Source organism: Syngnathoides biaculeatus, chromosome 5, assembly GCF_019802595.1.
Source record: "Syngnathoides biaculeatus isolate LvHL_M chromosome 5, ASM1980259v1, whole genome shotgun sequence".
Classification (NCBI taxonomy): Eukaryota; Metazoa; Chordata; class Actinopteri; order Syngnathiformes; family Syngnathidae; genus Syngnathoides; species Syngnathoides biaculeatus.
In genome coordinates this window covers 24,161,246-24,187,827 of record NC_084644.1, presented here as the reverse complement: position 1 = coordinate 24,187,827, position 26,582 = coordinate 24,161,246, and the positions used below count along the sequence as shown (strand labels likewise).

General features: G+C 40.4%; 1 protein-coding gene across 2 annotated transcripts; it reads right to left on the bottom strand.

Moving 5' to 3' along the window:
- Positions 1-5,169: 5,169 nt before the first annotated feature.
- On the bottom strand, positions 5,170-26,422 carry trmt11 (tRNA methyltransferase 11 homolog). 2 transcript variants are annotated; one of them, XM_061820235.1, is made up of 15 exons: positions 26,300-26,422; positions 25,723-25,788; positions 25,245-25,318; positions 25,087-25,168; positions 24,918-25,010; positions 24,467-24,601; positions 22,995-23,151; positions 22,681-22,761; positions 22,325-22,489; positions 22,049-22,121; positions 21,834-21,968; positions 18,509-18,629; positions 6,921-9,818; positions 6,347-6,450; positions 5,170-6,245 (listed from the first exon to the last, which is right to left on the bottom strand). In XM_061820235.1, the coding sequence occupies exons 1-13, from the start codon at positions 26,375-26,377 to the stop codon at positions 9,609-9,611; spliced, it is 1,470 nt and encodes a 489-aa protein (XP_061676219.1). In that variant the 5' UTR covers positions 26,378-26,422; the 3' UTR covers positions 5,170-6,245; positions 6,347-6,450; positions 6,921-9,608. The 2 variants fall into 2 exon arrangements, with proteins under 2 accessions (XP_061676219.1, XP_061676220.1); XM_061820236.1 differs by lacking the exon at positions 26,300-26,422 and adding an exon at positions 26,158-26,291.
- Between the last annotated feature and the right edge of the window lie 160 nt (positions 26,423-26,582).

The following is a 26,582-nucleotide window of genomic DNA, read 5'->3' as shown; positions in this document are numbered from 1 at the left end:
CTTTTGTTACATTATGAGAGACAGATTACGTGGTCCGCCACAAACTATTATTTTTTTTAGTAGCTGTATATACACCTACCTGTCATTTGGAACCCATGAAGCTCTTGTCCATTGCACCCATGCAATCAATTTTTCACGACGAACCGGGTCTCCTGCAAACTTATGAAGGGTAAATCCATCCTTCCGAGTGTTCAAGCAATGTCAAGCAATGCAACGAGCCGGCATTTTGGCTAACACGAAGTAACAACGAGCTAACTTCCCGGAGGTAAAACTAATAGAAACAAACCAGTCCACTTGGGGGCGGTCCTGCCATGCACGTCACTTCCTGCTTCTTCTCAAAAACAATTCCCTTGAGAGGATTTTCATGGCGGGAGTTACAAAAAGCTGTCATAATCATGTTTTGTGTTGAAAAAACGCATATGTCCATGCCAACTGCTGTTTTTATGAATAACATTCTAAAAATCATGCATTTCATGATAATGGCCCTTTAAAAGCCATGTGTCTCTGAAGTGTGATCCTGTTCATACATTATTTGGACAGGCTGTGTGTGAATATTTTAAATTAGTTTATGACATGGTTATCTTTTCAAAGTAAGAGGTTGTGAAATTCAAAGAAAACTCATTATGTTGGGAAGAAAAGAAGTAGATTACTTTCAAAATTCTGGGAGTGAGTCATCATTAGCAATTTGTTTAATTGACCAAAGTTTTACTTCTGCTTGTTTTTGGTTCTGCTCGCAGCCTCATGAAGGAAAAAAGTGCCCAACATCTTCTTTACATCCACGCCTTGAATCAACCCTCATCATATCTCCACCACCAGTGCTAGCAGCTAATCAGAGCTTTGAATAGCATGTCTGTTTTATATCAATCTTAAAAATACCATATTGCACTTTTCACTGCTTAGCTTTCTTTGCGGAAATGATTTTATTTGAATTTTCTTTGCTTCAGGATGATAAATGACTTTTGGAAGCTGATGCAATGTTACACTTCAGGCACATGTATGCACCTTTGATGAGAACTAGAGACACAGATGACAGGTATTTGTTGGTGGGCTTTTCCTTTTTCAAAATAAAGGCTCTCCATACTTTCTTTCAGTGAGTCATTCACATGTAAAAGTGTCATGTTTTTTTTTTTTTTTTTACTGAATGAGAGCAGATCAAAGCTAGAGACATCAGGGTGGAATTTCTTGCCTGACTTCCTCCAATGAACGTGTGCTTTGCATTAACTGTCATTTGTAATTTATTTCCGTGGATCACACCATGATGCTGGTTTATTTCTATATAAGCGCGTCATGAAAGTTCACCAATTTTTGATCACACAGAGGACAAAACAGAATATGTTTGCCATCATCATTAAAAATTGGTATGCCTCCTGAATATTGCAACATTAAAAAAAAGCTTAATTTTTGCTGCAAGATCATTCATTGTGCAGTATTTTTCCAAACTAATGCAGCTTAATTCCACAGTGGTGTGGAGTGACTTGTTAGTGGCTGCCACAAACACCCACCTGGAAACACCTACCAACACCTGCCACTCAGACACACTGTGGCTACAGGTTGGCAAGCCTCCAGTACCCATTTTTACAACTGTCTGGAATACCTCTGATGAGGTGCTAAGCGACTCATAAAAGGTGAGATGAAACTGCTTAAATAAGGACATGAATCCTACCACCTTACGGAACTCTCTTCATCATTTGCCAACAAATGTACCCAGCGTTTTCTAGCACCACACAAAATCCAAAATCCGGTTCAAAATGTGCAAACATTTTGGGGGGAGGTGGGGTGACAACCTTATGTGGGTGCAAAGATACTTTACTTCCTGCAGCTTTCACAACCAATTATACAATTGTCTGTTTAGTAGACTGCTCTTCACTGGCGAATCATAGATACCACATTTTTTGTCATAATTCCAGTCATTTTTGTTTTCAGCAGTTTCTCACATGACCTCAAAACATTAACATAATTTGGAATAATTGAATATATTCTAAATTGCGACCCTCTCCAGAACCTGTCACAATGTGATATGATTACATCAGAACATTTTGTCAAAAATTCGAACCTCTCATTCTGCTCTCCTGGTAGAATCCACCACATCTGTTACAGTTCTAAAAAAAAAAAAAAAACAGCATGCATTTTGAAGTGTGCAGATCACGCCTGCCTAGCTGACAGAACTATAAAAGAAAATTACATAAACGTCAGTTTATATCAGAGCGTACAGTGCAAACACAACTCAGCTTTATTTCATTTAGCACAAATAGAAGTGTACATGGAATAGGTGGCGTTTTTTTCCAAGGTCGTACAGGAACAGGCAGTAGAATGTACTGCCCTGCATTCTCACCAATGCTAAAATGTTCAGGAATAGTTCAAAGAGCCTCATCCATCAATTATGCAAAAAAAAAAAGAAAATGCTTAATTTGTACACTCAGTCACATAAAAGTGAAGAGTCACTTTCTCAAGTACACCAACCAAGCACATTTACAGTATAGTCACATCAGCTTTATATTGATCCATGTACTTTTGTATAATATAATATGTCCATTTATTTATGGTCCAATGTCGTCAACTTCCATTTTCACCACAGTTTTGTGCATAACAGGTCAAAATGAGCCTGTGACATGGTTTGACATAAGTATATTTCTACATCCTTCATTCACAAAAGGGTCAAAAAGGACTTCACAGGCCTACAGTTGGCAATGATTGAGGACATGCCCAAATGTAAACCCCCCAATCAAGAAAGGAAAAAATCAAAACCACATTTGGGAAAAGGAAAATCTTGAGAAAGGACTACAGATGGGGTAATCGCCGTTCCAGAATGAACAGGCTGCAATGGATGTTGGCATCATTTATCATTCTGGTGCTGTACAATGTTCTTTACGGTGACAAGATGCAGCGAATTCATTAAGATGGCATCAGAGTCCATTTAAAGAGAAAAGGCACAACAGAGTAGGAAACCTGTAGATTAGCCAGTAAAATTTACAAAACCCTTGGGTGTTTCTGCCTCAGGACCTGGTCCAGTTGGTGGAAAGAGAATTCGCCACGGCAATGACTCCGGGGCAAGTGGTCCACCTCCATTTTGACCACTGCCAGGACCACGGTACCACTGAGTGGCCTCTTAAAACAAGACATCTTTTGATACTGGAGACATGCAAGATTCACTGCCAACTTTGATCAGCAGAGGCCCACACTGAAGACCTGTGATGCTTCCAACACTTAAGTCGAGGCTGGCCTGTCCTGATTCCAACATGGGACTGTAGGTCAGTGGCGTTTGCATCTAGGTTACTCGCTTCTGCTGGACAATAGTACTCTGTTGGGGAGGATTAGGTTCTGTCGAATGTTTGGGAACCTGAACCTGAACCTGAACAATGGGACACGTACTTGTGTGTACAGGTGCTAAGAGGCTAAGACAATTCAACTGAGTCAAGGTTGAGCACTCAAGCTGGCCTGGAACAATGTCTTTACCAAGCATCTTGAGGGCCTTTGGGCATTGTGAACTTGAAACAACACTGCAGAGGCCTCACTCTGATGGCCCGGCATTGATTGAGATGCGGAAGACCTGCTTCATCCTCTGCTGTGCCCAAGTGCCCTGTGGACCCACAGCTAGGTGAGCTACTGCGGAGACCTCCGTGTTATAGCTCAATATCAGCGCTTTCTCCTAGTGGCACAAGATCTCCATTCAAAGTGCCCCAAAGTGCTGCCTGCCGGGTCCGTTACGACCAAGAATGTCACAGATTTCCTCCGTATTTGGTTATTGGCGTGTACCTGACGGTATCACTATCAGTACTATTAATGGGCCCAGTTCATCTTGACTGACCTTGCAACATTCATGGAAGAGAGAGGGATTAAACATCAGAAGTGCCTTATATCACCCAGACCAATAGAAGTGTGAAGAGATCCAAAGAAACTTGGGTTTCCCGTCTCTTTTGCACTGCAGAGAATTCAAACACGGTCATGCTGGTGAGCTGGCCCTAGGTAGTTCAGAGGAGGCTCACCTGTGCAGATGAATCCACTTCACCCTGCAGTGATACGGATGATAGAATCCACAGGGTACGGGAGGAGAAAACATTTGAACATACAAGATGTCATGCATATACCCTGGCCCCAAAGAAGCAGCGTATGCATACCCTCATGGATAAGACATTCCACTCAGCTAAAGATCCATGATAGCACTCAGCAAGCTGTTCTCAAAAATGGTATATACTCTCACTGGCCAAAACATTAGCTACACCTGCACAATGAGAGATGTAACACAAGATAATATTAGAATGGCAATCCATTTCAGCCTAGAACTGCACCAATTTGGTTCTGCTTTTTTCATCAGAAATGAATTCCCGCAAACAACAATGAAAATCCATATTTAACTCATATTGCCGTGAGATTTATGATATAACCTAGCACTTCACATCAAAAGTTCAGGTTCTATAAACAAAAAACAGAAAGGAATGTGATGTGAGGTGCTTCGATGTAGAGTCTATATGGGAACTTATGTGAAGTCATGATTGATATCGTATGCTGAATAGTGTGGTGTATGGTGTTTTACGTGTATTCTGCATTCTTGGGGAAGGATAATAATAATAATATTAAATGGCCTGGGTGGCACAACTGGTTAGCACATGTGACTCACAGTTCTGAAGACTGGGGTTCAAATCCTGGCCCTGCCAATGTGGCATTTGCATGTTCCCTGTGTGGTTTTAGCCGGTTACTCTCCAAACTACAGACTTTTTTTTTGTGCATGAGTCTGTGGGGAAATTTGTCACAAGTTCCATTGGTTGCCATTTTGCATGTATTTGTGTGTCTGCCTGTCAGGCAATTACAGTACCTACAAGTCATCATAATTTGGCTTCAGGGAAAGGTTTTGGGCGGCACGGCGGAGCACCTAGAAAGTGTTTGCCTCACAGTTTTAAGGACCGGGTTCAATCCCGGCCCTCCCTGTGTGGACTTTGCATGTTCTCCCCGTGCCTGCGTGGGTTTTCTCTGGCCACTCCGGTTTCTTCCCACATCCCAAAAACATGCAACATTAATTGCACACTATAAATTGCCCCTAGGTGTGATTCTGAGTGCGACTTTTTGTCTCGATGTGCCCTGCGATTGGCTGGCAACCCCACCTCATGCCCGTCGACAGCTGGGATAGGCTCCAGTACACCCATGACTCTTGTGAGGATAAGCGGCTAAGAAAATGGATGGATGGATGGATGATGGATGGATGGATGGATGGATGGATGGATGGATGGATGGATGGATGGAAAGATTTAGTCATAAATGGTTAATGGACTGCACTCATTGAATGAAAGACAGCGCCGACCCGACACCAATATAGGCAGAGTGCAATATGCATTAAAATTGATATACAACAATAGCAAACGAGAAACTAAGTGGGAAATAGATTGGTTTATTTAACACCAGTGGATGTAACTTCCGGTGATAAACACTGCAGGAAGGTGCTATATAAATAAAGCTATTATTATTATTATTCTAAGAGTTAAAAATGGCCATTGAGTGCACAGATTGACTGGATGAAAGAAGGAAAAGGAAGTTGGGTGACAGGACGTTCAGTAACCCCTTTCTCTTCCGAGGCTAACAACCTTATTTGCCACTTCCAGGCGAGTGTCTGAAAGCGGATGTTGCGTGTTCGGGGCTGATCTGCACTCCCTCAAGTCCAGCTCTATCACTTCAAAGCATGGCCTCTCAACTGTTTGTTTAAAGCTGCACAGCACTGATTATAAATGGTCTGTAGCCTGGACTACAGTACATACAACTGAGAGTAGGACCCTTACAATCACTGAGAAGCTTTATTTTGCTCAAGTCTGTCATCTAGTGGCACTTGCATTCAGTGCCGCAATAAAGGCCAGGTACTTTTTGTAAAATAAATAAATAAGTAGATTAATAAAATGAAAATGAATGGAAAACGACAGGCTCTAATTGTACGGGCTCTTCCCTAGATGTGTTATTATGTTTCCTTTTCTTTTTTTTTTACTGTGAACATGGTTTGAGTTTCACACAGCTGCGCAAGGTGAGACTGTTTTTCTGATTTGTTGTCCATAATGGTTCAACTTTGAGGGTCATTTACCTCCCAGACATGGATGGTGGTAACAGTTCTCACCTTACCATGATCAGTAAGTGAGGGGGGGCGCACAACTTCCCGAGGGTATTCTGGTGACCTATGTTTAATCAGGAGCAAGGCAGGAAATAGAGAATTCTACAGGTGTCCAAACTCCCCTGGCTATGGACAGGTGCACTGTGCCAGATCCATTACCCTACTCACAAAAAAGTTAGAGATAATTAGTTAGTTATTGGTAGTTAGTTAGACGTCACGAGACTGATACAACTAACAAGTGATGACAAAAGAGTATCTTACCAGGCAAGGATTCAAACAGGATTTTCTCAGAGGTGAAGTGGCCGGCCACTGAACTTACAATGTCACAAAGGGTCATCAAGCAAGTTACAGTCGAGGTGCAAAGACTGGAAGAGTCACAAAAAAGACAAAGAGGTGAACATCCATAGAAATTTATAGGTGGATTAATGGATAAAATGCCTGTGAATGTTGTTCTTCAGCTCCTTGTTAAATAACAGCAAGTTATGCGCAAAGGTTAAAGCACTACAAAGTTCTCCTGGGTTAATGACAATGTATGAATACTATTTATTGTCATTATAGGACTGTACAACTTAACTGGAGAGCCTCTCCGGAGTCAGTGCATACATAAAATCAAATATAATAATAATATAATAAAATCAATATGAAAATAAAAACTTAAAAAATAAATACAAATAAATAAAACTACTTGTAAAACAGACAGAGATCAATTATGACTCCCAGCAGTAGTCCGAACTTGCATGCAAGTCAGAATGCTATAAAGTCATGATTACAGCAACTATGTCTAATAAATCTAAAACTAATTTTAAAAACAAAATGTAGTTCAGAGAAGGCTCACCTGTGCAGAAAATACAAGCGTGAGAGTGGTGGTAGCCAGGAACCACTTCACCCTGCAGTTATACGGATGATAGAATCCACAGGGTACAGGAGGAGAAAACATTTGATCATACAAGATGTCATGCTTACATATACTCTGGCCCCAAAGAAGCGACACGCATGATTTGATAGAACAGTAACTTTGTGCTTTGTGATGCCGCATGACAAAATATTGTTACGCCGCTGCACTGACAAGATCATTATGCGCCTTTGGTAACCTCAAAATGTCAAAATTACAGTTAATATTGTATGAAACACTTGTAAGCTAAAAACACCCTTATAGTGGATAAATACAAAAGTATCAAATGAACAACTCTAAATATCATATGAATGTTAGGACAACCATAAACTGTCGACCCCTGTAGTCTGCAAATGCGTGCGTAATATTTTCGGTTGGGGTCTGACAAAACTGTAAATGTTTACCATAGCTGTCAGTCTGACCTGGGTCAATTGGGGGAGAAGAAAAATAAATACATAAACAAATAATCAACGCGCTCCGGACCCAAAGGAAAACAAAAAAACAAAGAAAGATGGTGTGACTTACAAAAGGCCATTATTTTCTGTGCAATCACTGGGACACTCATCAAGGGCACAACGCTGAAGCATTGCAATGAACTGTTAAGTGTGCCTTCAGGAGCTTTGTTAAAACTACGCTGGAATTTCCACTGTCACAAAATAAAAATTAAAAATGGCAATCCCTCATTTGCCAACAAGTTGGCATTACACCAGCAAACAGAAGCACAGCGAAGAGCCTTCAGGCAGCTGAAAGGATTCAGAACGGATGTGGAATTAGCAACATTACTACTCGATGGATACAATCTCGGCTGTTTTGATGTTTGGGTGATTTGATAGATTCCAAAAAATTAGAGTTCAAAACCAATTACATTTAGTGGTATTGTAAGACTCCATTGCAAATAAGTCACACGACCACTGTAGCAGCTGTACATAACATCAGCTTATCGTGCTAATATTATTAGTAACACTGGTATATTGCTGCAGCTGGATTTGTGTTGTTTTCTCATGACTACGCACTTTCACAATCACACGTTTGAGAATTGCCTTGTGCACGTTTGTCAGAGACTCGAGAAAGGGGCGGCTTAGTGAAGTAAGGCTACATTCAAATTTCGCTTGCAGTTTTAACATTGCAAACCTCCCTTTTATTAAACAAAACGTGTGTCGTCTGGTGGCATCATCTGACTCAGCACTGTCAAGCAGACATTCAGACATACAGATGGGAGTTTAATCAGAGTCACTGTTCCAAAACAGCGGCCTAAAGTCAACAGTGTGTTTTTCTTGGAGAGAGCAAAAGGGGGATAAGGGGTCCAAATTGTGTGTGTGCGGAGAGGGGGGGCTTGAGGGCAGAGGTGAAGTGAGGGAGAAGGTGAACAGGAGGTTGTGTGTACTAGTGGACCTGAGGAAGACATTTGGTTGGGCATTTTATTGGTCTATCTGAGACAGAAACAACTGATGACAGATTTAATGCTTGGGAGGCGAGGCACAAAATCATGTTTGTTATTAAATCCTACGAGATTACTACTTAAATGCACACATTGCGAACATTTCCACAATGTCTGGACGGAATTATGTGCTGAAGAGAGGAACCCCCTCCACCAGATTTACACTTAATTCTAGTCTCTAATTATGGAGGTGTGGCTTTGTCATAATTTTACAGCACTGCAAACAAACACGAACACAGCAAGCTTCAAAGAAAAATCCAAGGAGCTTTTAAACTCAAAACAATGGGTTTTCAAAGTGGAAAAAATAGGAATTGTTTATATTTAACAAGACAAGTGATAATTGTGAGATCTCCAATTGTTTGCCCAAAATGAAGATGTGCAAGAAAAGAACATGGTGGGAACAATAAACAAAGTGCACCACAAATGATGCGAGCCTGGCCTGATGTGAAGGTGCCAAGTGCTCGCTTCCTTTGAAAAAAAGAACAAGGGAGTGTGGTGGTCAGGCTGGTAAACACAGGGTCTGCTGTGTTGCACTCAGAAGATGAATAATGAGTCAGACTGCATGCCAACCGTTGCCAAACAGAAGATGCCAACTAACTGGAGTGTGTGTGTGGGGTGAAGGTGAAGGGAGGACACCGTGCCCTTTTACTGCTCGTCTGCTCTCAGACTCTTAAGTATCACCCGTCAAAACCAGGTAATGTGAGCAGTGACCGAGAAAATCATTTAGCTATCAGAAACGAAAAAGAAATCAATATTTGCTTCGGCGGAATGGTGGAACTTGTTAGAATGCTGGCCTCTCAAAAATATAAATATATTATACCGCCATGGCCATTCAGCAGCAAAAGTTTGCTGTGAGCTCACAGATTTATTAGGAAAGAAATAGTAACAATAAAAATCGACAGAAATGTATTAGATTGGTTACACTCACATACCACAAAAAATACAGCTGCACAATCAATTGATCTTTAAAAACTGTTGAAAAATAACTGCCTTCAACGAAATAAATACAGTCCCGCTGTTTGTGTCATGACTGTCATCGGAATTCATTAACTCTTTAATTTTATGGTCAACTGCTCCGACTACTACTACTGAAAATATTGACCTGACATACTTCCCTGTTAGTCAAATCAAGAATAATTAATTTATTTATTTTTTTACATCTCTTCTTTTGGTTATTTTACAGATCAATTTGATTAATTGGCTGGTGTTTGTATGTGCTTTCTTTTGGAGCCTGCCAAGTCATTATTTGAGCCTGGCTCTGTTTGAATGATTGAGTCCCCATTGGAATGGCTCTCTTTGCTCAGCCTCTTGTTGAGTCCACTGAAGTACTTCTCTCTGAAGGTGTTGTGCCCCTGGTAGGCACTGAAGCGAGGGTCCGATAGATGAGCCAGACCATCCAGTTCCTATGGAATAACAGACAGAGGTTACAGGAGACCACTATTCCCTCTAAGCTGCGCAACTACGCATTTGCGCACTTGTCGCACACTCTCAGCGCAGATAAAAACAGATCCAGCGCAGTGAACTACAGCATGACGTCTTTGTTTTCTTTTTCTTTAATATGGCAGCATACTGCCTCTAACAACGAGCTGCTGCTTGGCCACACCGCGCCACACACTCTACTTCCTAGTTCACCTGACCCCGCCCACCTCCGCTCTGAAAGGGGTACACTCATAATTACAAACACCGCCCACTACCGGTGCTTTAGTTAGCACCACAGTCTGGGCAAAGTAGAGCAAAGAGAGTTCGAGATGCTGCTTACATTTACTCTGGATAATAATGGAGAGCAAAGAGAGTTAGAGATGCTGCTTACATTTACTCTCGATAATAATGGTAAAAGTAAAAAAAAAAAATGTTGTTGCTTTAATGAATGTCGGAGTATGTGACTAATGGAAGAAAATGTGGTGAAACTGGATGAGATTTTCTCTTTTTTGAGTGAGAAAGATCTGGTCTGACGCAAAAGTAGAAACTGCAGGATGAGATGGTGTATAATGTTAAAATTCCACCTTGGCACAGCCTGATCAAGGACGAAAGCATAGATGATACATTGCCCAAAAAGATAATTCTGTATTTTAAATATTGAAAGCAACATAACATTAACCTTTAAACTATTTGGGAGCATCATTCACTTACTTACTATTCAGCTTTCAACATGCATTGCTAAAGATATTCTGCAAGCAATAATTCAGTTTTACACCAAGAAAAACAGACGGGATATCATTGTGGGTTAAAAAAAATGAAACAAAGTTGTAAGCCTTTCAACCTTTCAAATGTATAGTTCATAGTTGGCTTGGTTTGGTTAGCAATGTATTTTTTTGTTTGATGACATTTTCAGTGTAAGTTTGCAAAAAACAAAATTGTTCTTAAAAATGTTCTGATGGGAAAGTAAATGCTGTAATCTGAATCTCTGAATGAGCCGTGGAACTTTAATGGATGACACTGATCTGACGACACTGCATAAATATAATGTTGCTCACAATAGTCAAAGGGGGCGCTCAAGGCCTTAGTGTGATTGCTCAGACATGTTAAAAATTAGAGGAAACATTGCAGGAGATATGTTGGAATGACTCCTTGAACAAAGTGTCCATCCATCCATTCGCTATACTGCTCATCCTCATTCGGGTTTCAGATGCATTGGAGCCTGTGCCAGATGAATTTCATCAGACAGGGTACACCCTGGAGTGGACAACAGTGGCAGTGTCAAAACAAAACAATTTCCTTTAAAATCTCATTTAAAATCGCCACACTTGAGATTTTGAAAAGAACTTTCATTCCACAGTGGTAATATAATCCAGTGACCCAGACCTGCCTCTGTTATGTGCAGCACATTTTCTTACCTCATGTATGGTGTGCCAACACATTAGAGAGCACTATACAACAATAGCATCTCAATTACAAATCCGTGGATGCAGGATATAAACATGACAAAGGCAACCGGTCAACAATGCCAACACATCATTCGAAATTCTTCTCTCGCGCAGATATTCAACAACAATGAGCCCGGCTGGAAAACTGACAGCCAATCAGCGTTTGCCACGCCTGCAGCGCTTCCTGTTCTGACCCCATTGCTTGTGGAGACGGTTTCACCGAACAGAGAACGTCCACTATCTGGCATTTTGTGGCAGATTTTTGTGAAAAATAATTACAGAAAAACAAAACAAAAAAAATTATATTATTAATAATAATAATAATTAAATTAACCCACGGGAGGTTAAAGAAAGACAAATTTGGGTGCGTTTTCTCATTGTTGTTGCAGTTTTGGGTAGAACACGTCGATATCTTGGTCTAGCTAGAAAGAATGGTCTGGAATGCCAACCACCAGTGATGTCACAGGGCAGGGTCAAGGATGTTTCTTCCGGGTCTGGCCGTGAAAGCTGGCACATATCCAGATATTACGTGGATTTCAAAAATGGTCTTTATTTTCTATTTTTTTTCAATTAATGTCCAAAATATATGTAATAATATTACTTCGGATTGGAGGGTTTATTGTACATTGTACAAAGTCTTCCTTTAAGTTGCATGTGTCTCAGATTTTTAACCACTGGGTTTAAAAGTTCAGTTAAGCAACGCATATTGGGGCTCTCACGTATTAATCAGCAACCCAGCTAGAATGGATGATTATGATAGAACATCAATAAAGGAGGCTGTCCGATAACGACACATTTGACTCTTTGTTGCATGAAAAACAAACAAGATGTAGATACATTTTTTTACTTACGTAATGAAAAAGTAATGAGAACTCTCTTGCTGTCGCTGCCGTACTGTCAAGGTTAGATATATTTTTTAGTTTACAGCTGATGTCAAAGACATCTGACATCAACGGAAATTACCAGGAATTCCCTTTTTCTTGCCACCGCCAAGTAGGTAAAAGTCCGTTATTGATTTTTTTTCACTTTGCAATCATGATGAGGTTCTGATATGGGTAACACAGCAAAATATTTCATTTTTAATTGCAAAATTTGAAGTCAAAAGGTGAGGCATTACATCTTCATCCGTATACCAGAGACCTGTAGTGCCCGAAACGGTGATGGTACACAGCATGGCTCCCTGTTTCCAACCCCTTACTTGTTGAGGAGAAATCTGGCAATTTCAGCGACCCTTTTAAAATCTTTTTCCCTCATGAACTCTTTCCAACTGCGCAAGGCTACCCTAATGTTTTTCCTCTTTAGAATGCTTCTTTGCCAAGTTGCCTATTTTTGGTTTCTTGTTGATGCCTCCTTTGCATATCCGTGGTCCTGCATTGTGCTGCAATAGTAGAGCAGAATTGCAGAGCTCCGGTGTCTCCTTCTAACAGCATAGTTATTCCGTGTCATGTGCTGCTTGTCTCTTTATGGTGGCTGTTTTTTCAAGTGGCCATCATGTCACATCCCTACTGGATCACCACTCTTATGTATGAATAAATATAACACTCTTTGCTAATGAGAATTTATCAGATTATTAGCACAGGTCACAATCCACCAATAACGTACATCTCTTTTTCTTCTTTTCCTTTCGGCTTGTCCTGTTAAGGGTCGCCATAGCGTGTCATCTTTTTCCATCTAAGCCCATCTCCTGCATCTTCCTCTGTAAGGCCAAGTGCCCTCATGTCTTCCCTCACAATATCCATCAAGCTGTCATGCGCAAGGCTGGACCACAGCCAAGAAGGGCGTGGCCTGGCCATTGGTCCAAGCGGTTTCATCTATTACACCTGTCGCCAGTCACAGCTGTTTCACATGAGGCACTGTGACTAGACCATGTATTTAAGTTGGAGTTTTGTCACTGGCATTTGCCAGTTCGTTGAGTGTACTTTCCCACATCCAGGGTTATTCCACCATTGCGGCATTATAGACCAGTCACACTTTTGTTATGCTCTTTAGTTGACACATAGTTATCGAACATTGTTTCTTGTTTTTTGGATCCTGCCACGACTGTGTTGTCGTGCACAACTTTAGTTTATAATAAAACCATTGAACATCATGTCCTTGTCTTGGAATCCTGCGTTTGGGTCCGCCCCCCTATCGTTGGTTCGTGACACAACGTTCTCTTTGGTCTTCTTCTCGCTCCAGGGTTCCCACTTTGTGTTGAAATTATTTTCCAGAACTTTTCCAGGACATTTTCAACTGCTGCAGTGCGAATCAAGTTATCACAACATACACTAGTAACTCCCGCCAAGCTTTGGAGAAGTGTTATTAACTACAATTTAACCAGAGTTCTTCAATGTTTATTACTCTCCTTCTTTATCTCTTGCACTTTCTCCACAAAATATTTTCATATGTTCAATAAATGACCAAAACAATTTCCTTTAGTTAATTTACTGTATTTAGATTACAGTACAGTTTACTTTGTGCATGACGACACGACCAATAAAGCTCTCCGCTACTCTTCTGTCACTCAGAGACAGAGAGAGGGAGAAAAACCTCACAATCGATATACAGTAATAAACAACACTTGAACTGAAAGTTGCTAGTTTTGGTACTTCTTTGGAGATAATAAATCCTTACTTGGTTCTAAAAAGTCGGTAAATCTAGCATGAAAGTCACATGGAAACAGTGGGCAGCAGAACTGCTCTAAGCGAACATGCAATTTGATTGGTTGGTAGCGTCACGTGGGGCCCTGTGTCGGCCAGAAGCAGGGATGAAGAGAAGCGCTACAGCTCAACGTTGCCCATTAAAGGCAGCTTAAAACACACACGTATAAAAAGTTTAATCAGTTTGTGTTCACCCACAAGGCAGAGAGAAGCAGAGGGAAGAAAAATTATTTTCTAGGACACCTCGAGCTTTTCCAGGACATTTTATTTTTTTAGTTATTTTCCATGACTGGAAAATTGGTAAATTATTTTCCAGGTTTTCCGGCATGCATAGGAACCCTGTCGGGTCCTTTGCCTGGCAGTGCCATCCTCAGCACCCTTCCACCAATGTAGTCACTCTCTTGTCTCTGGACATGTCCAAACCATCGAAATCTGCTCTCTCGAACCTCAACTCCAAAACATCCAACTTTGGTTGTCCCTGAAATGAGCTCATTTCTTATTCTATCCAACCTGCTCACTCCTACCAAGAATCTCAACATCTTAATTTCTGCCACCTCCAGTGTAGAAATTGATTTTGGCCAGTCATGGGTTAGCTTATATGTAATGTTACAGTGTCCCTTTAACATGTTTATCAATAATTTTCTTTCTAATGTCCTCAGACAACACACTCCTTCTCTTCCTCTGGTCCATGTTAGTGTAGCACACCATGTCACCCAACATCACAGTGTTTATTTGTCACCATTTAAATATCCTGAACAACTGATTACAAGTTTGATGACAAATAACACTATTTAGAACAGTGGTTGTCATGTGGTGACACCATCCAGGACCTGCATTTTCTCACTGTTGCAAAGTCACAGCTCACATATGTAGAAGTTAACAATAAAGCATTTTTAATAAAAATATAGACTCAGAAAACATATGTAGAGCATGTTGTATTTTTAAATGACACTTCAAATCAATTTGACATACTTCCAAAAGCATATTGCTACTGCTAACCAGAGGCTGAGCTGCAACGTTATGTGTTTAGAATAATCTAGTGACTAGAGCAGGGGTGTCAAACATACGGCCCGCGGCCCGGATCCGGCTCGTCTGGTGGTTTGGTACGGCCCGAGGAAGAAACCTGCATTGTATAAAAAAATATGAATTTTCTTTAAAATTTGTAGTTCTTGTATTATCTGCTAGGGGGCGCAGTGTTTTAGTACGTGCAGACAACATGAAAGCAACACTGCGGCGGAACTAGGACCACCTTGACCTGGTAAAATTGAACGTCTGTACAGCATCTATTGGCGACAATTGCATAATCTACTTTTCCGTTTGCCTCGCACCCTCATCAGCAAAATGTCTTTGTCAAAAAGGAGAAAAGTAGACACAGAGTGTCGGACTTTTCAAGAAAAATGGACATGTTCTTATATGTTCACAGAGGTGAATGGGAAACCCGTGTGCCTGGTGTTTCGGTGCTTAAAGAATACAATATTCTGCGCCATTACGAAACTCAGCATGGTGAAAAATACAACAGTTTGCATGGAGAATTGAGAAAACAGAAGTTAAATGAAATGATGGCGCGTCTGAAGAAACAGCAATCTGTTTTCACCCGGAGCCAGTGATGCTGCGGTGAAAGCCAGCTACCTAATTGCGAGCCAAATAGCAATGGCATCAAAGCCGTACAGTGATGGAGAGTTCATCAAAAACTGCTTGCTGACGGCTGCTGAAATTGTGTGTCCTGAGAAGCGACATGCTTTCGCCAATATAAGCTTGACAAGAAATACCGTGGCAGACAGGATTTCGGAACTCTCTGCAGATTTGGACCACCAACTAAAACGCAAAGTGGGGTCATTTGTGACATTTTCTGTTGCGATTGATGAGAGTACTGATATCACGGACGTCGCTCAACTGGCCATATTCATTTGTGGAGTTGACAAGACTTTGAATGTCACAGAGGAGTTTCTCGAGCTGGTGCCGATGATCGACACCACAACAGCTGAGGACATTCTCAGCTCCGTCGTTGGAGCGCTGGACAGAGTCGGAGCGGACTGGTCACGCGCCGTAAGCCTGGCTACTGATGGTGCGCCGTCAATGATCGGTAAAAAGGCAGGTGTTGTGACAAAGTTCAGAGATAAAGTACAAGCCGCAAATGGGGGAGGTAATTTTTGGACATTTCATTGCATTTTGCATCAGGAGGCATTATGCAGCAAATCGCTAAGAGTGGATCACGTCATGGAGGTGGTTGTCTGAACTGTTAATTTCATCCAAGCCAGAGGTCTCAATCATCGTCAATTTGACAGCTTTCTCAGTGACTGTAACATTATCCATGGTGTGCCTTATCACACGAACGTACGATGGTTAAGCAGAGGCGCTGTGCTAAAGCGCTTCTTTGATTTACGTGATGAAATCGGACAATTTATGGAGAAAAAAGGTAAACCTGTTAAGGAATTACAGTGCCATCTGTGGCTGCAGGACCTTGCGTTTATGGTTGACATCACTGAGCACTTGAATATTCTTAACAAAATGTTGCAGCGACGCAAAAAAATCGTAACACAGTATTATGACAGCATACGTGCATTCAAGTTAAAGCTCGGGTTATGGGAGACGCAGGTGGCAAGGGGTGACCCTGCTCATTTTCCCTGTTTAAAAGATATGTGCGCAGCAAGCGTTAATTCTGACGTGAAACGGTACAAAGAGAAGATTTCAGGGCTGTTGATGTAGTTTGAGAAAAGATTTCAGGTTTTTAGCGAACTCGAAACAGATTTTGCAGTTTTTCGCTCACCATTCACAGTCAAAGCTTCTGATTTGCCCGTTGCCATGCAACTTGAAATCATTGATTTGCAGTGTGTAGAACTGAAGGACAGATTTGCCTCTGTAAGCTTGGACACATTTTACAAGTACCTCCTACCAGGCTATCCCACATTGACAGCACTAGCTGCTAAAACATTGTCCATGTTTGGGACAACCTACCTTTGTGAGCAAGTTTTCTCACTAATGAACATTAATAAAACAAAGCTGCGCTCAAAGCTCACACATAAGCATTTGAATGAGATTCTGAAATTGGCTGCTTCTCAGGACATGATGCCTCATATTGATGCACTTGTGCAGGATAAACAATGTCAAGTTTCAGGGGCAAATTCCAAGCAAGACGAATAATTGCTGTGAAACTTATTCATTTGTTCAAATTGCTTTCCAGATGTTGAAAAACAGTGTTTTTAAGTTCCACAAGGCTGGTACTAAATGTTTTTGGAACATTGTTACTATTTCTGTGATCAGTTTTATGTACAACACACTCAAATATATGTTTAACTGTGTAAAAGTGTTGTTAAAATTGCACATACTTTATGTTCTTATGTTATTCTCTTGTTCATAATATATTGTTCATAATGTAAAAGGAAAATTCTGTTAATAAACATTTTGATAATTTACTCATTCTTTGCACTAATTATTAGTATTAGTGATGATAACAAAGGAAAAAAGTGGGCTTATTGTTAGTTCTATGTAATTTTGCAATGAGTTTACTGGTCCGGCCCGCTTGATCTCAAATTAAGCTGTATTCGGCCCGCAGACCAAAGGGAGTTTGACACCCCTGGACTAGAGAATCCCTGAATTCAAAGACACCATAATGCAAAAGCAATGTCTGATAATCAAGACTTAATTTTCAAAAAATGTTCATTTATTTTTTACTTTTGTCAGATTCAGGTTATTTTGTAACCACTGTAGGCTTTTCTTTCAATAACAGGGGGGTTCCAACAGTTTAGCCGAATCCGTATGTGTGATGATACTGGCCAAGCAAGCCATGCTGGTGAATGACTAAAGATGGGGGTTGAACAGTCTCCTTACAAAGAGAAAACTCTTCAGCAAGAATAGATTAATTTGTATTGTGGGAACTATACATTTGAGTGTTTTTAGTGAAAGGGATATCAGATTGGGAGATGGACTGTTTTCCATTTAAAGTGTGATTAAGCCATTTGGGTTTCCAGTATGAAAAAAATAAGTTGAGCAGTACCAGATGGTGAAGCCTAGAATGACACAGTGGCTTCCACTACACATGCACATGCATGTAAAATATGACACATACTCGTGTGATTACATATTAAAGAAAAGTTGATGTCAAGCTATAAAAGGGGGAAGGATAGTCCGTTAAGACACATGCTCTCATTTTACATGAATTACGTCATGTTTTTGTTGCTGTGTACTCTCAAACATACTGTAGTAAACACACAAGTTGTTACTGTGCAGATGTGTTCCGCTCACTTATAATTAGCAAACCACAAAACATAACCTAGGTCAGCACACGAAAAAGTCCTGACTTTAAATGCAATCCATATTAATTTCCATTATAAGGTGAACTCCAGTCACACCAGGAAACAATATTCTTGAAACTGTCCAGATTTTCTCACAGACAAAAAAATTCAAAAAACATCAGCACATTTAAAGGACAGAGACTCTATGAAGCAATGTTATGCATACAAGAGGTATACAAGAAATGTGTGGAAATATATTTGCGCAAATACACAGATTCTCGAGCGCTTCAATAACAGCACAATGTAAAATTTATAATTGAGTAATGATTCATTAATTTTCAAAAATATATGCACCCACCTCTGGTTCTTTGACCTTCTCCATGGTGATCAGGCGGCGGGACGCGTGGCTTGATAGAATCTGTTCACAGTTGCTAATGAGATTCAGACATGGATGGAGGGGAATCATTTCTTTACAGTATCTGCAAATGAACAAAAGCATTAGTCCCCCATTAGTCAGCCAAGGGGAAAAACTAAAGGTTTCAGAGATTCAATGCCAAAACGAATTAATACGTATTTTGCGTTTTTCCACAGGAAAAGGTTGAGGAGGCTCTGACGCAGCTCCAGGCGGAATAGAGTTTAAGAATTTTATTGAGGCGTAACCACCAACAGAGGGCAGCGATGCATCATTTTAGATTTGACAAAAAGCCCTCGTGTTCACACCAATGGACAATTTAGACTCATCAATAAACCTACCATGCACGTTTATGGAATGAGGGAGGAGCCCAGAAAAGCACAGAGATAAGGCGCACACTACACAAAGCTAGAGTCAAGATTTAAAATGATTGAATAAAAAATAATCTCTCTTGATCATTCCAATCATCCTGTGAGGATTTGTGTACATGATTTTGTGTCACCTGTCAAGCTCATAAACTTACACACACATGAACACACACATCCCTGTGCTGCAGCTGACAGAAGGTAGAAAGACACACGATTGCCATTCTTCCAATCATCCAGTCACGGCTGCAGTTATGTACACAAATTGGGGAGCAACAGAAACCTGATAGCTGCCATGTAGAGCTTCAGATTACACCCAAGAGACAGACAACATTTGGGCTGCCACATAGACATGTTCAAAAGCACACACACAGGGGTTAGCCTGCACACAACACAGACAGACAGTTGACATACATCTGACGTGCCTAGAGTCAGACGTTTATTTTGGCAGGGCTCCGACAGACACGGACGGAGTCGAGCACTGGTAGATGAGTAGGACTGAAAAATGTGTGAACATGACGACACGTGTACGCATGTGGTTGTAAAGGAGGCCACACAACCACTTACACAAAAGGAGGAACCACAAAAAAATATATACACTCCAAAGGTTAGTAGCTTTTGTGTATGTGCTGACAAACCTGCAGTAAAACCAAGAGGATGCAAAATCATCTCATCCGCATCACCCCGCAGGCTGTTTGTCTACAAATGGGTGTCGTTGGCGATTGCTGTGGTTCTTACCTATACCGGTTAACACCTACATATGCAGTCAGCACTATGTCTGCACAGAGGTTTCAACAATAAATACCTTTGTTTCATGTCTTTCAGTATTAGTAGTTATTATTGGTGTCAGTGGGAGCTTCCTGTTATCAGTTGTGGTTTACTGGGACCAAATGGATACCACCTGGATATCACTCATTACTAATACTGCCATATACACAGGTAAGTACGCACATACAGGACAATATTTTCTAGGAGTTGAAACAGAATAGCATTTGAGGATGTTCTGCAAGGCAGTGTGCAATTCTGATGAAAAGTCCTTCGTGGTTCTGGTGAAAAGCACGAACTGAGACAGATGATCAAACTGCTGAAACACAGCAGAATGTCCAAAGTCTCTGTGGGCTTTACTATTCAAATGCAGTGTTGAACTGTTGTGGTGAAAAGGTGCCCCCTGCTGGTAGAAAATTGCAAGGAGTGACTCAGAGTAAATCAGGAATGACTTTCATTCATCATTTATCCAGGGTTCATACTCAGTCTAACCAAAAAAATATAAGGGCTTTTTAGGGGCATTCTTAGGGGCTGACACGAAAAATTTAGGGCTGACACGGAAAAAATTTGGGGGGCCGACACGAAAAATTTAGGGCCATCGTGGGAAATCAAAGAGTATGGAAAAAAGACTCACCCAATGGTGCCAACAACCGTTCTTGCTTCATCAAATATTCCAGTACCTCAGTACCTGTGACAGTGATCGCCTGTCACCCCTTGTCGTAGTTGTCATTGATATGACCATTGTCAATGTCTTCACATAACAGTCTACAGAAAAACAGATTCTAACTACAATTGCAACTTTATACACAAATGTCTTCTACTGATGTCTGTCTCAGCACCCCTACTCTAGCTCCTTGAGCCTACCCAGTGCCTCCTCTATTTGTTGCTGCAGAGGTGCCATAGTGGCTCTCTTGTCCTTTGCTTTGCCTCTGAGTGCATTGGCCTCGGTGATAAACCTCAGCTTCCTCTTTTCTTCTCCCTCCTCACACAGCCTGTCAGCCTTCTCAATAAGCGTAGATATGTCAGTCTCTATTCTGGCTTTTTTGGCTTTGAGGCAGTAGAGATGAAAAGTGGGCAGCGATGCCAAATGTAGCCAGGTACGAAGTCTTCCTTTCCCCACAGTGGTAGTTTTTAGCAATGTCACTGTCTGGGAACATGACTGCAAACACTTTTGAATTATTTTCACAAGATTTGTAACTGTAATGGCTGCAGATCACTTTTAAAGTCCACACGATCTCTGCCTTTAACAAGTCCCGTCTTTGTGTATTGAACTACGTTCATAAAGCCTGACTTCTGGCTGGTTGAAGTCGATGGCTGGACAACTGTAGGTCCGCATGCACTGCTAGTACCACTGCCTGAAGTTGATGCTTCACTATTTTGATATTTTAGAAACAGATTCATACCAACGGAAGATGAGAGAGTCTTCGACAAATTAGCGTGTCTCCTGTTTTTCTGGTGCGACTCCAGCGCTTTGACGCCCATCTTTTCAAGCTGGTAACTCTGCTTGCACAGATGGCAGTAAAACATGTGCCGATCTTTTGGATCTTGACGAACCCAGTTCCCAAACTCCTTACTTTCAACCCAAGCTTCTTGAAAAATGCACTCCCCCGTGATACAAGTTGGATCGATGAAAGAACTACGCTACGTCGTAACGAAGACGAAGTGAAATGCCTACTCACGGAAACAAACAATGGAATATCGACAAGATGGCGACTAGTTGTCAACACGGTGACTTCCGTTGAAAATTTCCGGCTGTTTTGGACGCCAGATGGATCGCTATTTTTTTTAAAATAAAAGATAATTTTTTTTAGGGAGAATTTTGGCGGTAGAGGTCCTCCCTTTGATTTTTTTAAATTTAAGGCCTTTTTAGGGGCTTGACTGGTTTTTGGGGATTTTTAAGCACTTTTAGGAGCCCCTAAAAGCACCTTCGAAAATTTAGGGGTTTTTAGGACTTTTAGGGCCACGTGCGAACCCTGTTTATCACTGCCTGTGGACGTGAAGGGTTCTTTCAATCTCTGAGTTATTACTGGTCCATTATTGTGGCATTTTAAAGGATCCAATATTACACAAAATGGTTATGTAGCTGATAATGGAAGTGCTCCAACCTATAATCTAATGATAGCATTTTTATGTTTACTCACTCTGGCCTGTAAACAGGCAACCAGTAGACCAGCCTCCCTCCCATGACCAGGCGATGTGCAGAGAAGTTTAGCATATCAGCAAATATTTCACTCAGGTGGTAGGACTGGGATACAGCCACATGTGACTCGGCATAGCTAGAATGAGCAAAATATTTAGCATTTACCTGTAATGTGTCCCTTTCCCTTTTTGGTGGGAGAAGAATAAGTAACCTTACACGCTATCTGTAGGTTTTGTTGTTTCTTTTTGAGAGCCTGTTCTTCTTGTGGACTCACGGATACCATATGGAGCTGAACACATACGAAACAAACAAGTGACATTTCTAGAAACACTAGAGGTATATATATTTTTAAGAAAATCATAAAAATTCATTCACAATATTAAATAAATTAAACTCATATACATCTTGAAGTTTTTGTAGGTGGAAAACTGATTCTGTAGCGCTAAATGAAACATGAAATATGACAGATGATACAAAGACAAATTAACATACGATCGGTAATGATGGCATCAAAGAGAGCTGCATCCCTCCAAACGGGCTTGGATGCATCAGACACCATCACATCCACGTATGTCTTTTCTGTTCCGTACTGTCGTAGGTTGGCACGGATGTTCTCATCTGGTCCTCGCCATTTCTGATCTTTGCGGCTTGACCTTCCTGAAAGAATATAAAGAAAATAACATTTAGTGGTACTGCTGAATGGCATTTCAATTTCTGACCTCGTGTTTTAGTGCCAGTTTTGAACTGAGAGAACAGGTCCACATCTTGATTAAAATCAAGGATAGTGCGTGTGCGTGTGTGTGCGTGTGCGTGTGTGTGTGTGTGTGTGTGTGTGTGGGCCGGGGTACCTTTGCCATGAATAGTGTTGTAATCAATATCTGATCCACACACGTATGCTCCAAAATGAGAACAAGCAACCAACAGGCTTCCTTTAACATATCAAAAGAGCACTATTTTATTCAACACTCTGTGATATATCAGTTATATTAAAGTATTTAAATGTCAGTCCATGATTCAAAATTGTAACATTACAATCAAATTAATAATTTTGGTACAACCTGAATGGAAAAGAAGACAGTCAAAATAATACTAATAATCATAAAGGTGCTTCTTTGTGTTTCTGCCATGTGCATGAGAGGAAAAAAGTAGCCCACTAACTCACCAGTGCCGACAAATGGGTCAAAGACAAGATCATCCTTTTTGACCTTGGCATGGTTGGCCATGATGAAGGAGAGGCCGGCATCCATACTGGTGTTTCCAATAAAGTGTCTTTTCTTTACACTGTGAGATCGAATCAGTTCACGCTGACCATCCGCTATCTGTGTAGAGGTTCATCAAAAGGGGTTTTGGCATAAAGATGAAATTAAGATCCACACACTTTAAAGATAATATTCAGTTCCTTTATGGGACCTAGCAATTTGACATACTGGTGTCAATAATTTTGGTTCCCGGACACCACTTACTGGTGTAGAGTGTAACATATTTGTAAACTAGTGTGGTAAAAATGCTTTGATAAATTATACAACTTTGTTCAAGAAAAAGAAAGCAAGCTAACACCTTGTTTTCAATATAACATTGTATAATACTGAAATAAACATTTTCTGGGAAATCATATAAATATGGTTACCATTTGTCATAGCAATTATTTTGTTTTCCTTGTTACACTTTCTGATGTCCGAGATCTCCCTTAGTGTTTTAGAACCTCTATGACTTATATCCACTATCAATTTTCATCACTTCAATAATAATAAATTATGCAGTACAGTGAAAAAAGTATTGTCCCACTTTTCAAATTCTTATATTATTACAGTTTTCACACTTTATTTGAGATAATGGTAATCAAAATAAATGTAAATATCAGACATAAAGCAAGTGAAAACAAAATGATGTTTTTAATTGAACCTCATCCCATCTTTGCTTGTGAATGACTGATCAATTCAGGGAAGCGCCTTTTATACAGTGGAAACCAGACGTTTTTCATACATTGTCCAAAATTGTACATTTCATTTTTTGCCTCACTTTCTGAAGTCAAATCAGACTAAACGAAATTATTTTTCACACAGGGTGAGGTCACTTAGAATATTTTTTTCCTCCCTTAATGAATAAATCAGGGCCCCAAGGTAGCGCAGCTGGAGAGCATCTGACTCACAGTTCTGAGGATCGGGGTTCAAATCCCTGTCCTGCCTGTGTGGACCTTGCATGTTCTCCCCGTGCCTGCGTGGGTTTTTTCCGGGCATTGTGGTTTCCTCCAACATCCCCAAAACATGCGTTAATTGGACACTCTAAATTGCCCCTAGATGTGATTGTGAATGCGACTGTTATCTGTCTCTATGTGTCCTGCGATTGGCTGGCAACCAGTTCAGGGTCTACCCTGCCTCCTGCCCAGTGACAGCTGGGTTCGGCGCCAGCACCACCGTGACCCTGGTGAGGATAAGCGGCTTGGAAAATAGATGGATGAACGAAATCACCATTCAAAGACAGCGTTTTATATTTGTCCGATAGTTATATTTGTTTGATGATCTTAAATAATAAAGTGGGGAAAGTACGCAAAAATGAAAAAAATTGAGAAGGGTGGCAATACTTTTTCACAGCACTGTAGATGTAATTTGCAGTCAAATCTCTCCTGTTTCTCACCCATCGGCCAAAATAGATGTAATATGGATGCTGAGGGATGTTGTTTGGATCGGTCCCATAATCTTCCAGCAAGCAGAAGATGTGTTGAGGGTTCTTTAGATTTACAACTCCCTGAAATGGCAGGTAATCCATTGCCTGTACAGGGAATAAACATGAAATTGTGAATATGCAATCATTTTTATCTTAGGTAGAGCCACACCTCTAATGAGATCCAATAGTGTACAACATCTTAAAAATGAATATAGTTTTGGAGTTGACTTGAACAGAACAGCACCGAATTATAATGAATATAGTTTTGTAGTTGACTTGAATTTAACGGCACCGAATTATAATCACAGCGCATACATTTTTTTAAAATCTTGTGTTGGGTCAGAAAGATTTGTGTAGTTTGGTTAATGGTTGAGTTGATCCAAATGCAAATAATTTCATTCAAATTTACTTTGTCACTTACATCAATTCGTTTGATTCTTTCTGTGAAGTCCAAGGTGTTATTGAAGGTGTAAACATTGATTCTGTATGTTGAGTCTTCGTGCAAGAATGGCAACTGCCAAGGAGAAAGCACAGAAGGCAAGTTTTAGTCGAACCATAAACTCTTTTATACAGCAAAACTGATTACTGACCATGTTTTGTTCTGGGTAGTTCAGTAAGGATGTTCTTAGCTCACTGTGGTTTGGTCCATGGCCCCATAGCTCAAACGCAGACCTTGATGTAAGTTAAAAATAATTAAAAATATTAGGATAAATATTGATTTATTGATTACAAGCATGAAAATTCTTACTTTGCACAAACAGACCGGGCCATGATGTAGGCGATATCATCCTCTGTCAAATCATCCAGACACCAGAAAGGACACTTGGAGAGAGAAAGAACTGTTAATTGCTTAATTTAAAATTGAATATTTTGCTGATTTGCATCATTTACATTTACATCATCTTATTCATGATCACAGGGATTCAGAGCCAATCTCAGCTGATTACAGGGGAAAGGAGACAGCCTGGACTAGTCATTAGTCAATTGCATGACAAATATTATGTAGAGATAACCAGTCAGCTGAGATCGGCTCAAACTCACCCCAAACCCTAATTAGGACAAGTAGTATACAAAGTGGGTGGGTGGGTGTATGGATGGATAGATGGATGGATGGATGGATCCTCCATCCAGCGCAGCCCGCCGCTGGCACCACCTATGCCTCCCACAGGTATTGCTGCTATCTTGGTTTTTTTTTTTTTTCACATTTCTACTTGAGTTATGAATACCTTTTCTTCAAAGTTTAAACCAGGACTGAAAGGTTTTCCTCTGAGAGCAAGAAGAGCCTTGATTTCCTGGAGAAATGAACACATAAATAATTACATTATTATTTATCTAAAATATCTCACATATTTTACAAGTATTCATGCTGGAGCAGTAGTGATGAATGATTATTGGCACTAAAGAAAATCCGTGTAATGAAATAACCGACATTGTTTTCTCATATATAATTCTGGTTGATGAGGACAAAATCACTGTTTTTAAAATATGTGCAAATGTGATTACAATAAATTTGGATCGGGCGCCATTGAGATTTTTAAAAAAAGAATAAATTTATCTTAACGAAAACAAAAGTTTATGTGATTTAACACGGCCTACTGTTTACTTAATTATACAGTAACGCTAAAAACCAAAGCCTTCATTTAGCTTGATTCCTGTGTTACCTTAAAGCTTCCGATTGCATTAGCGGACAACTAACACACCACGGAAGGATGCCGTGTATTGTTCAGCTACTTTCTATGAATACATGTACTGTCTTTCATTTAAAGATCATGATGGGATTGATGACGGTTTATGGACATTTACCGGTAACCTGAACTCCAAGTTATCTTGAGCAAGATGGAATAAATATTGAAGGCATGCTCGTCTACCGGGTGCTGCCATGTTTGTTGTTGATTCAAAATACTCCCGGCTAGAAACAAAGACGAGGAAAAGAACGGCCCAGTGAGTGCGTTTTACAATGTGACGTGTGATTTTGTAAATGTGTACTGTACTAACTATGATAAACAACGGGAACCAATTAGTTTGTATATTCAAACAGGTGTATAATGCAGATTAAATTTAATAACTGACAAACGCGAGGTTTATG

Coding starts and splice junctions, on each gene's coding strand:
- trmt11 (XM_061820235.1), bottom strand. CDS start 26,377: ATGGCAGCACCCGGTAGACGAGCATGCCTTCAATATTTATTCCATCTT. Junction 25,169..25,244: donor GCCCGGTCTGTTTGTGCAAA/GTAAGAATTTTC, acceptor ACTTACATCAAG/GTCTGCGTTTGAGCTATGGG. Junction 22,762..22,994: donor TGACCCATTTGTCGGCACTG/GTGAGTTAGTGG, acceptor GATATGTTAAAG/GAAGCCTGTTGGTTGCTTGT.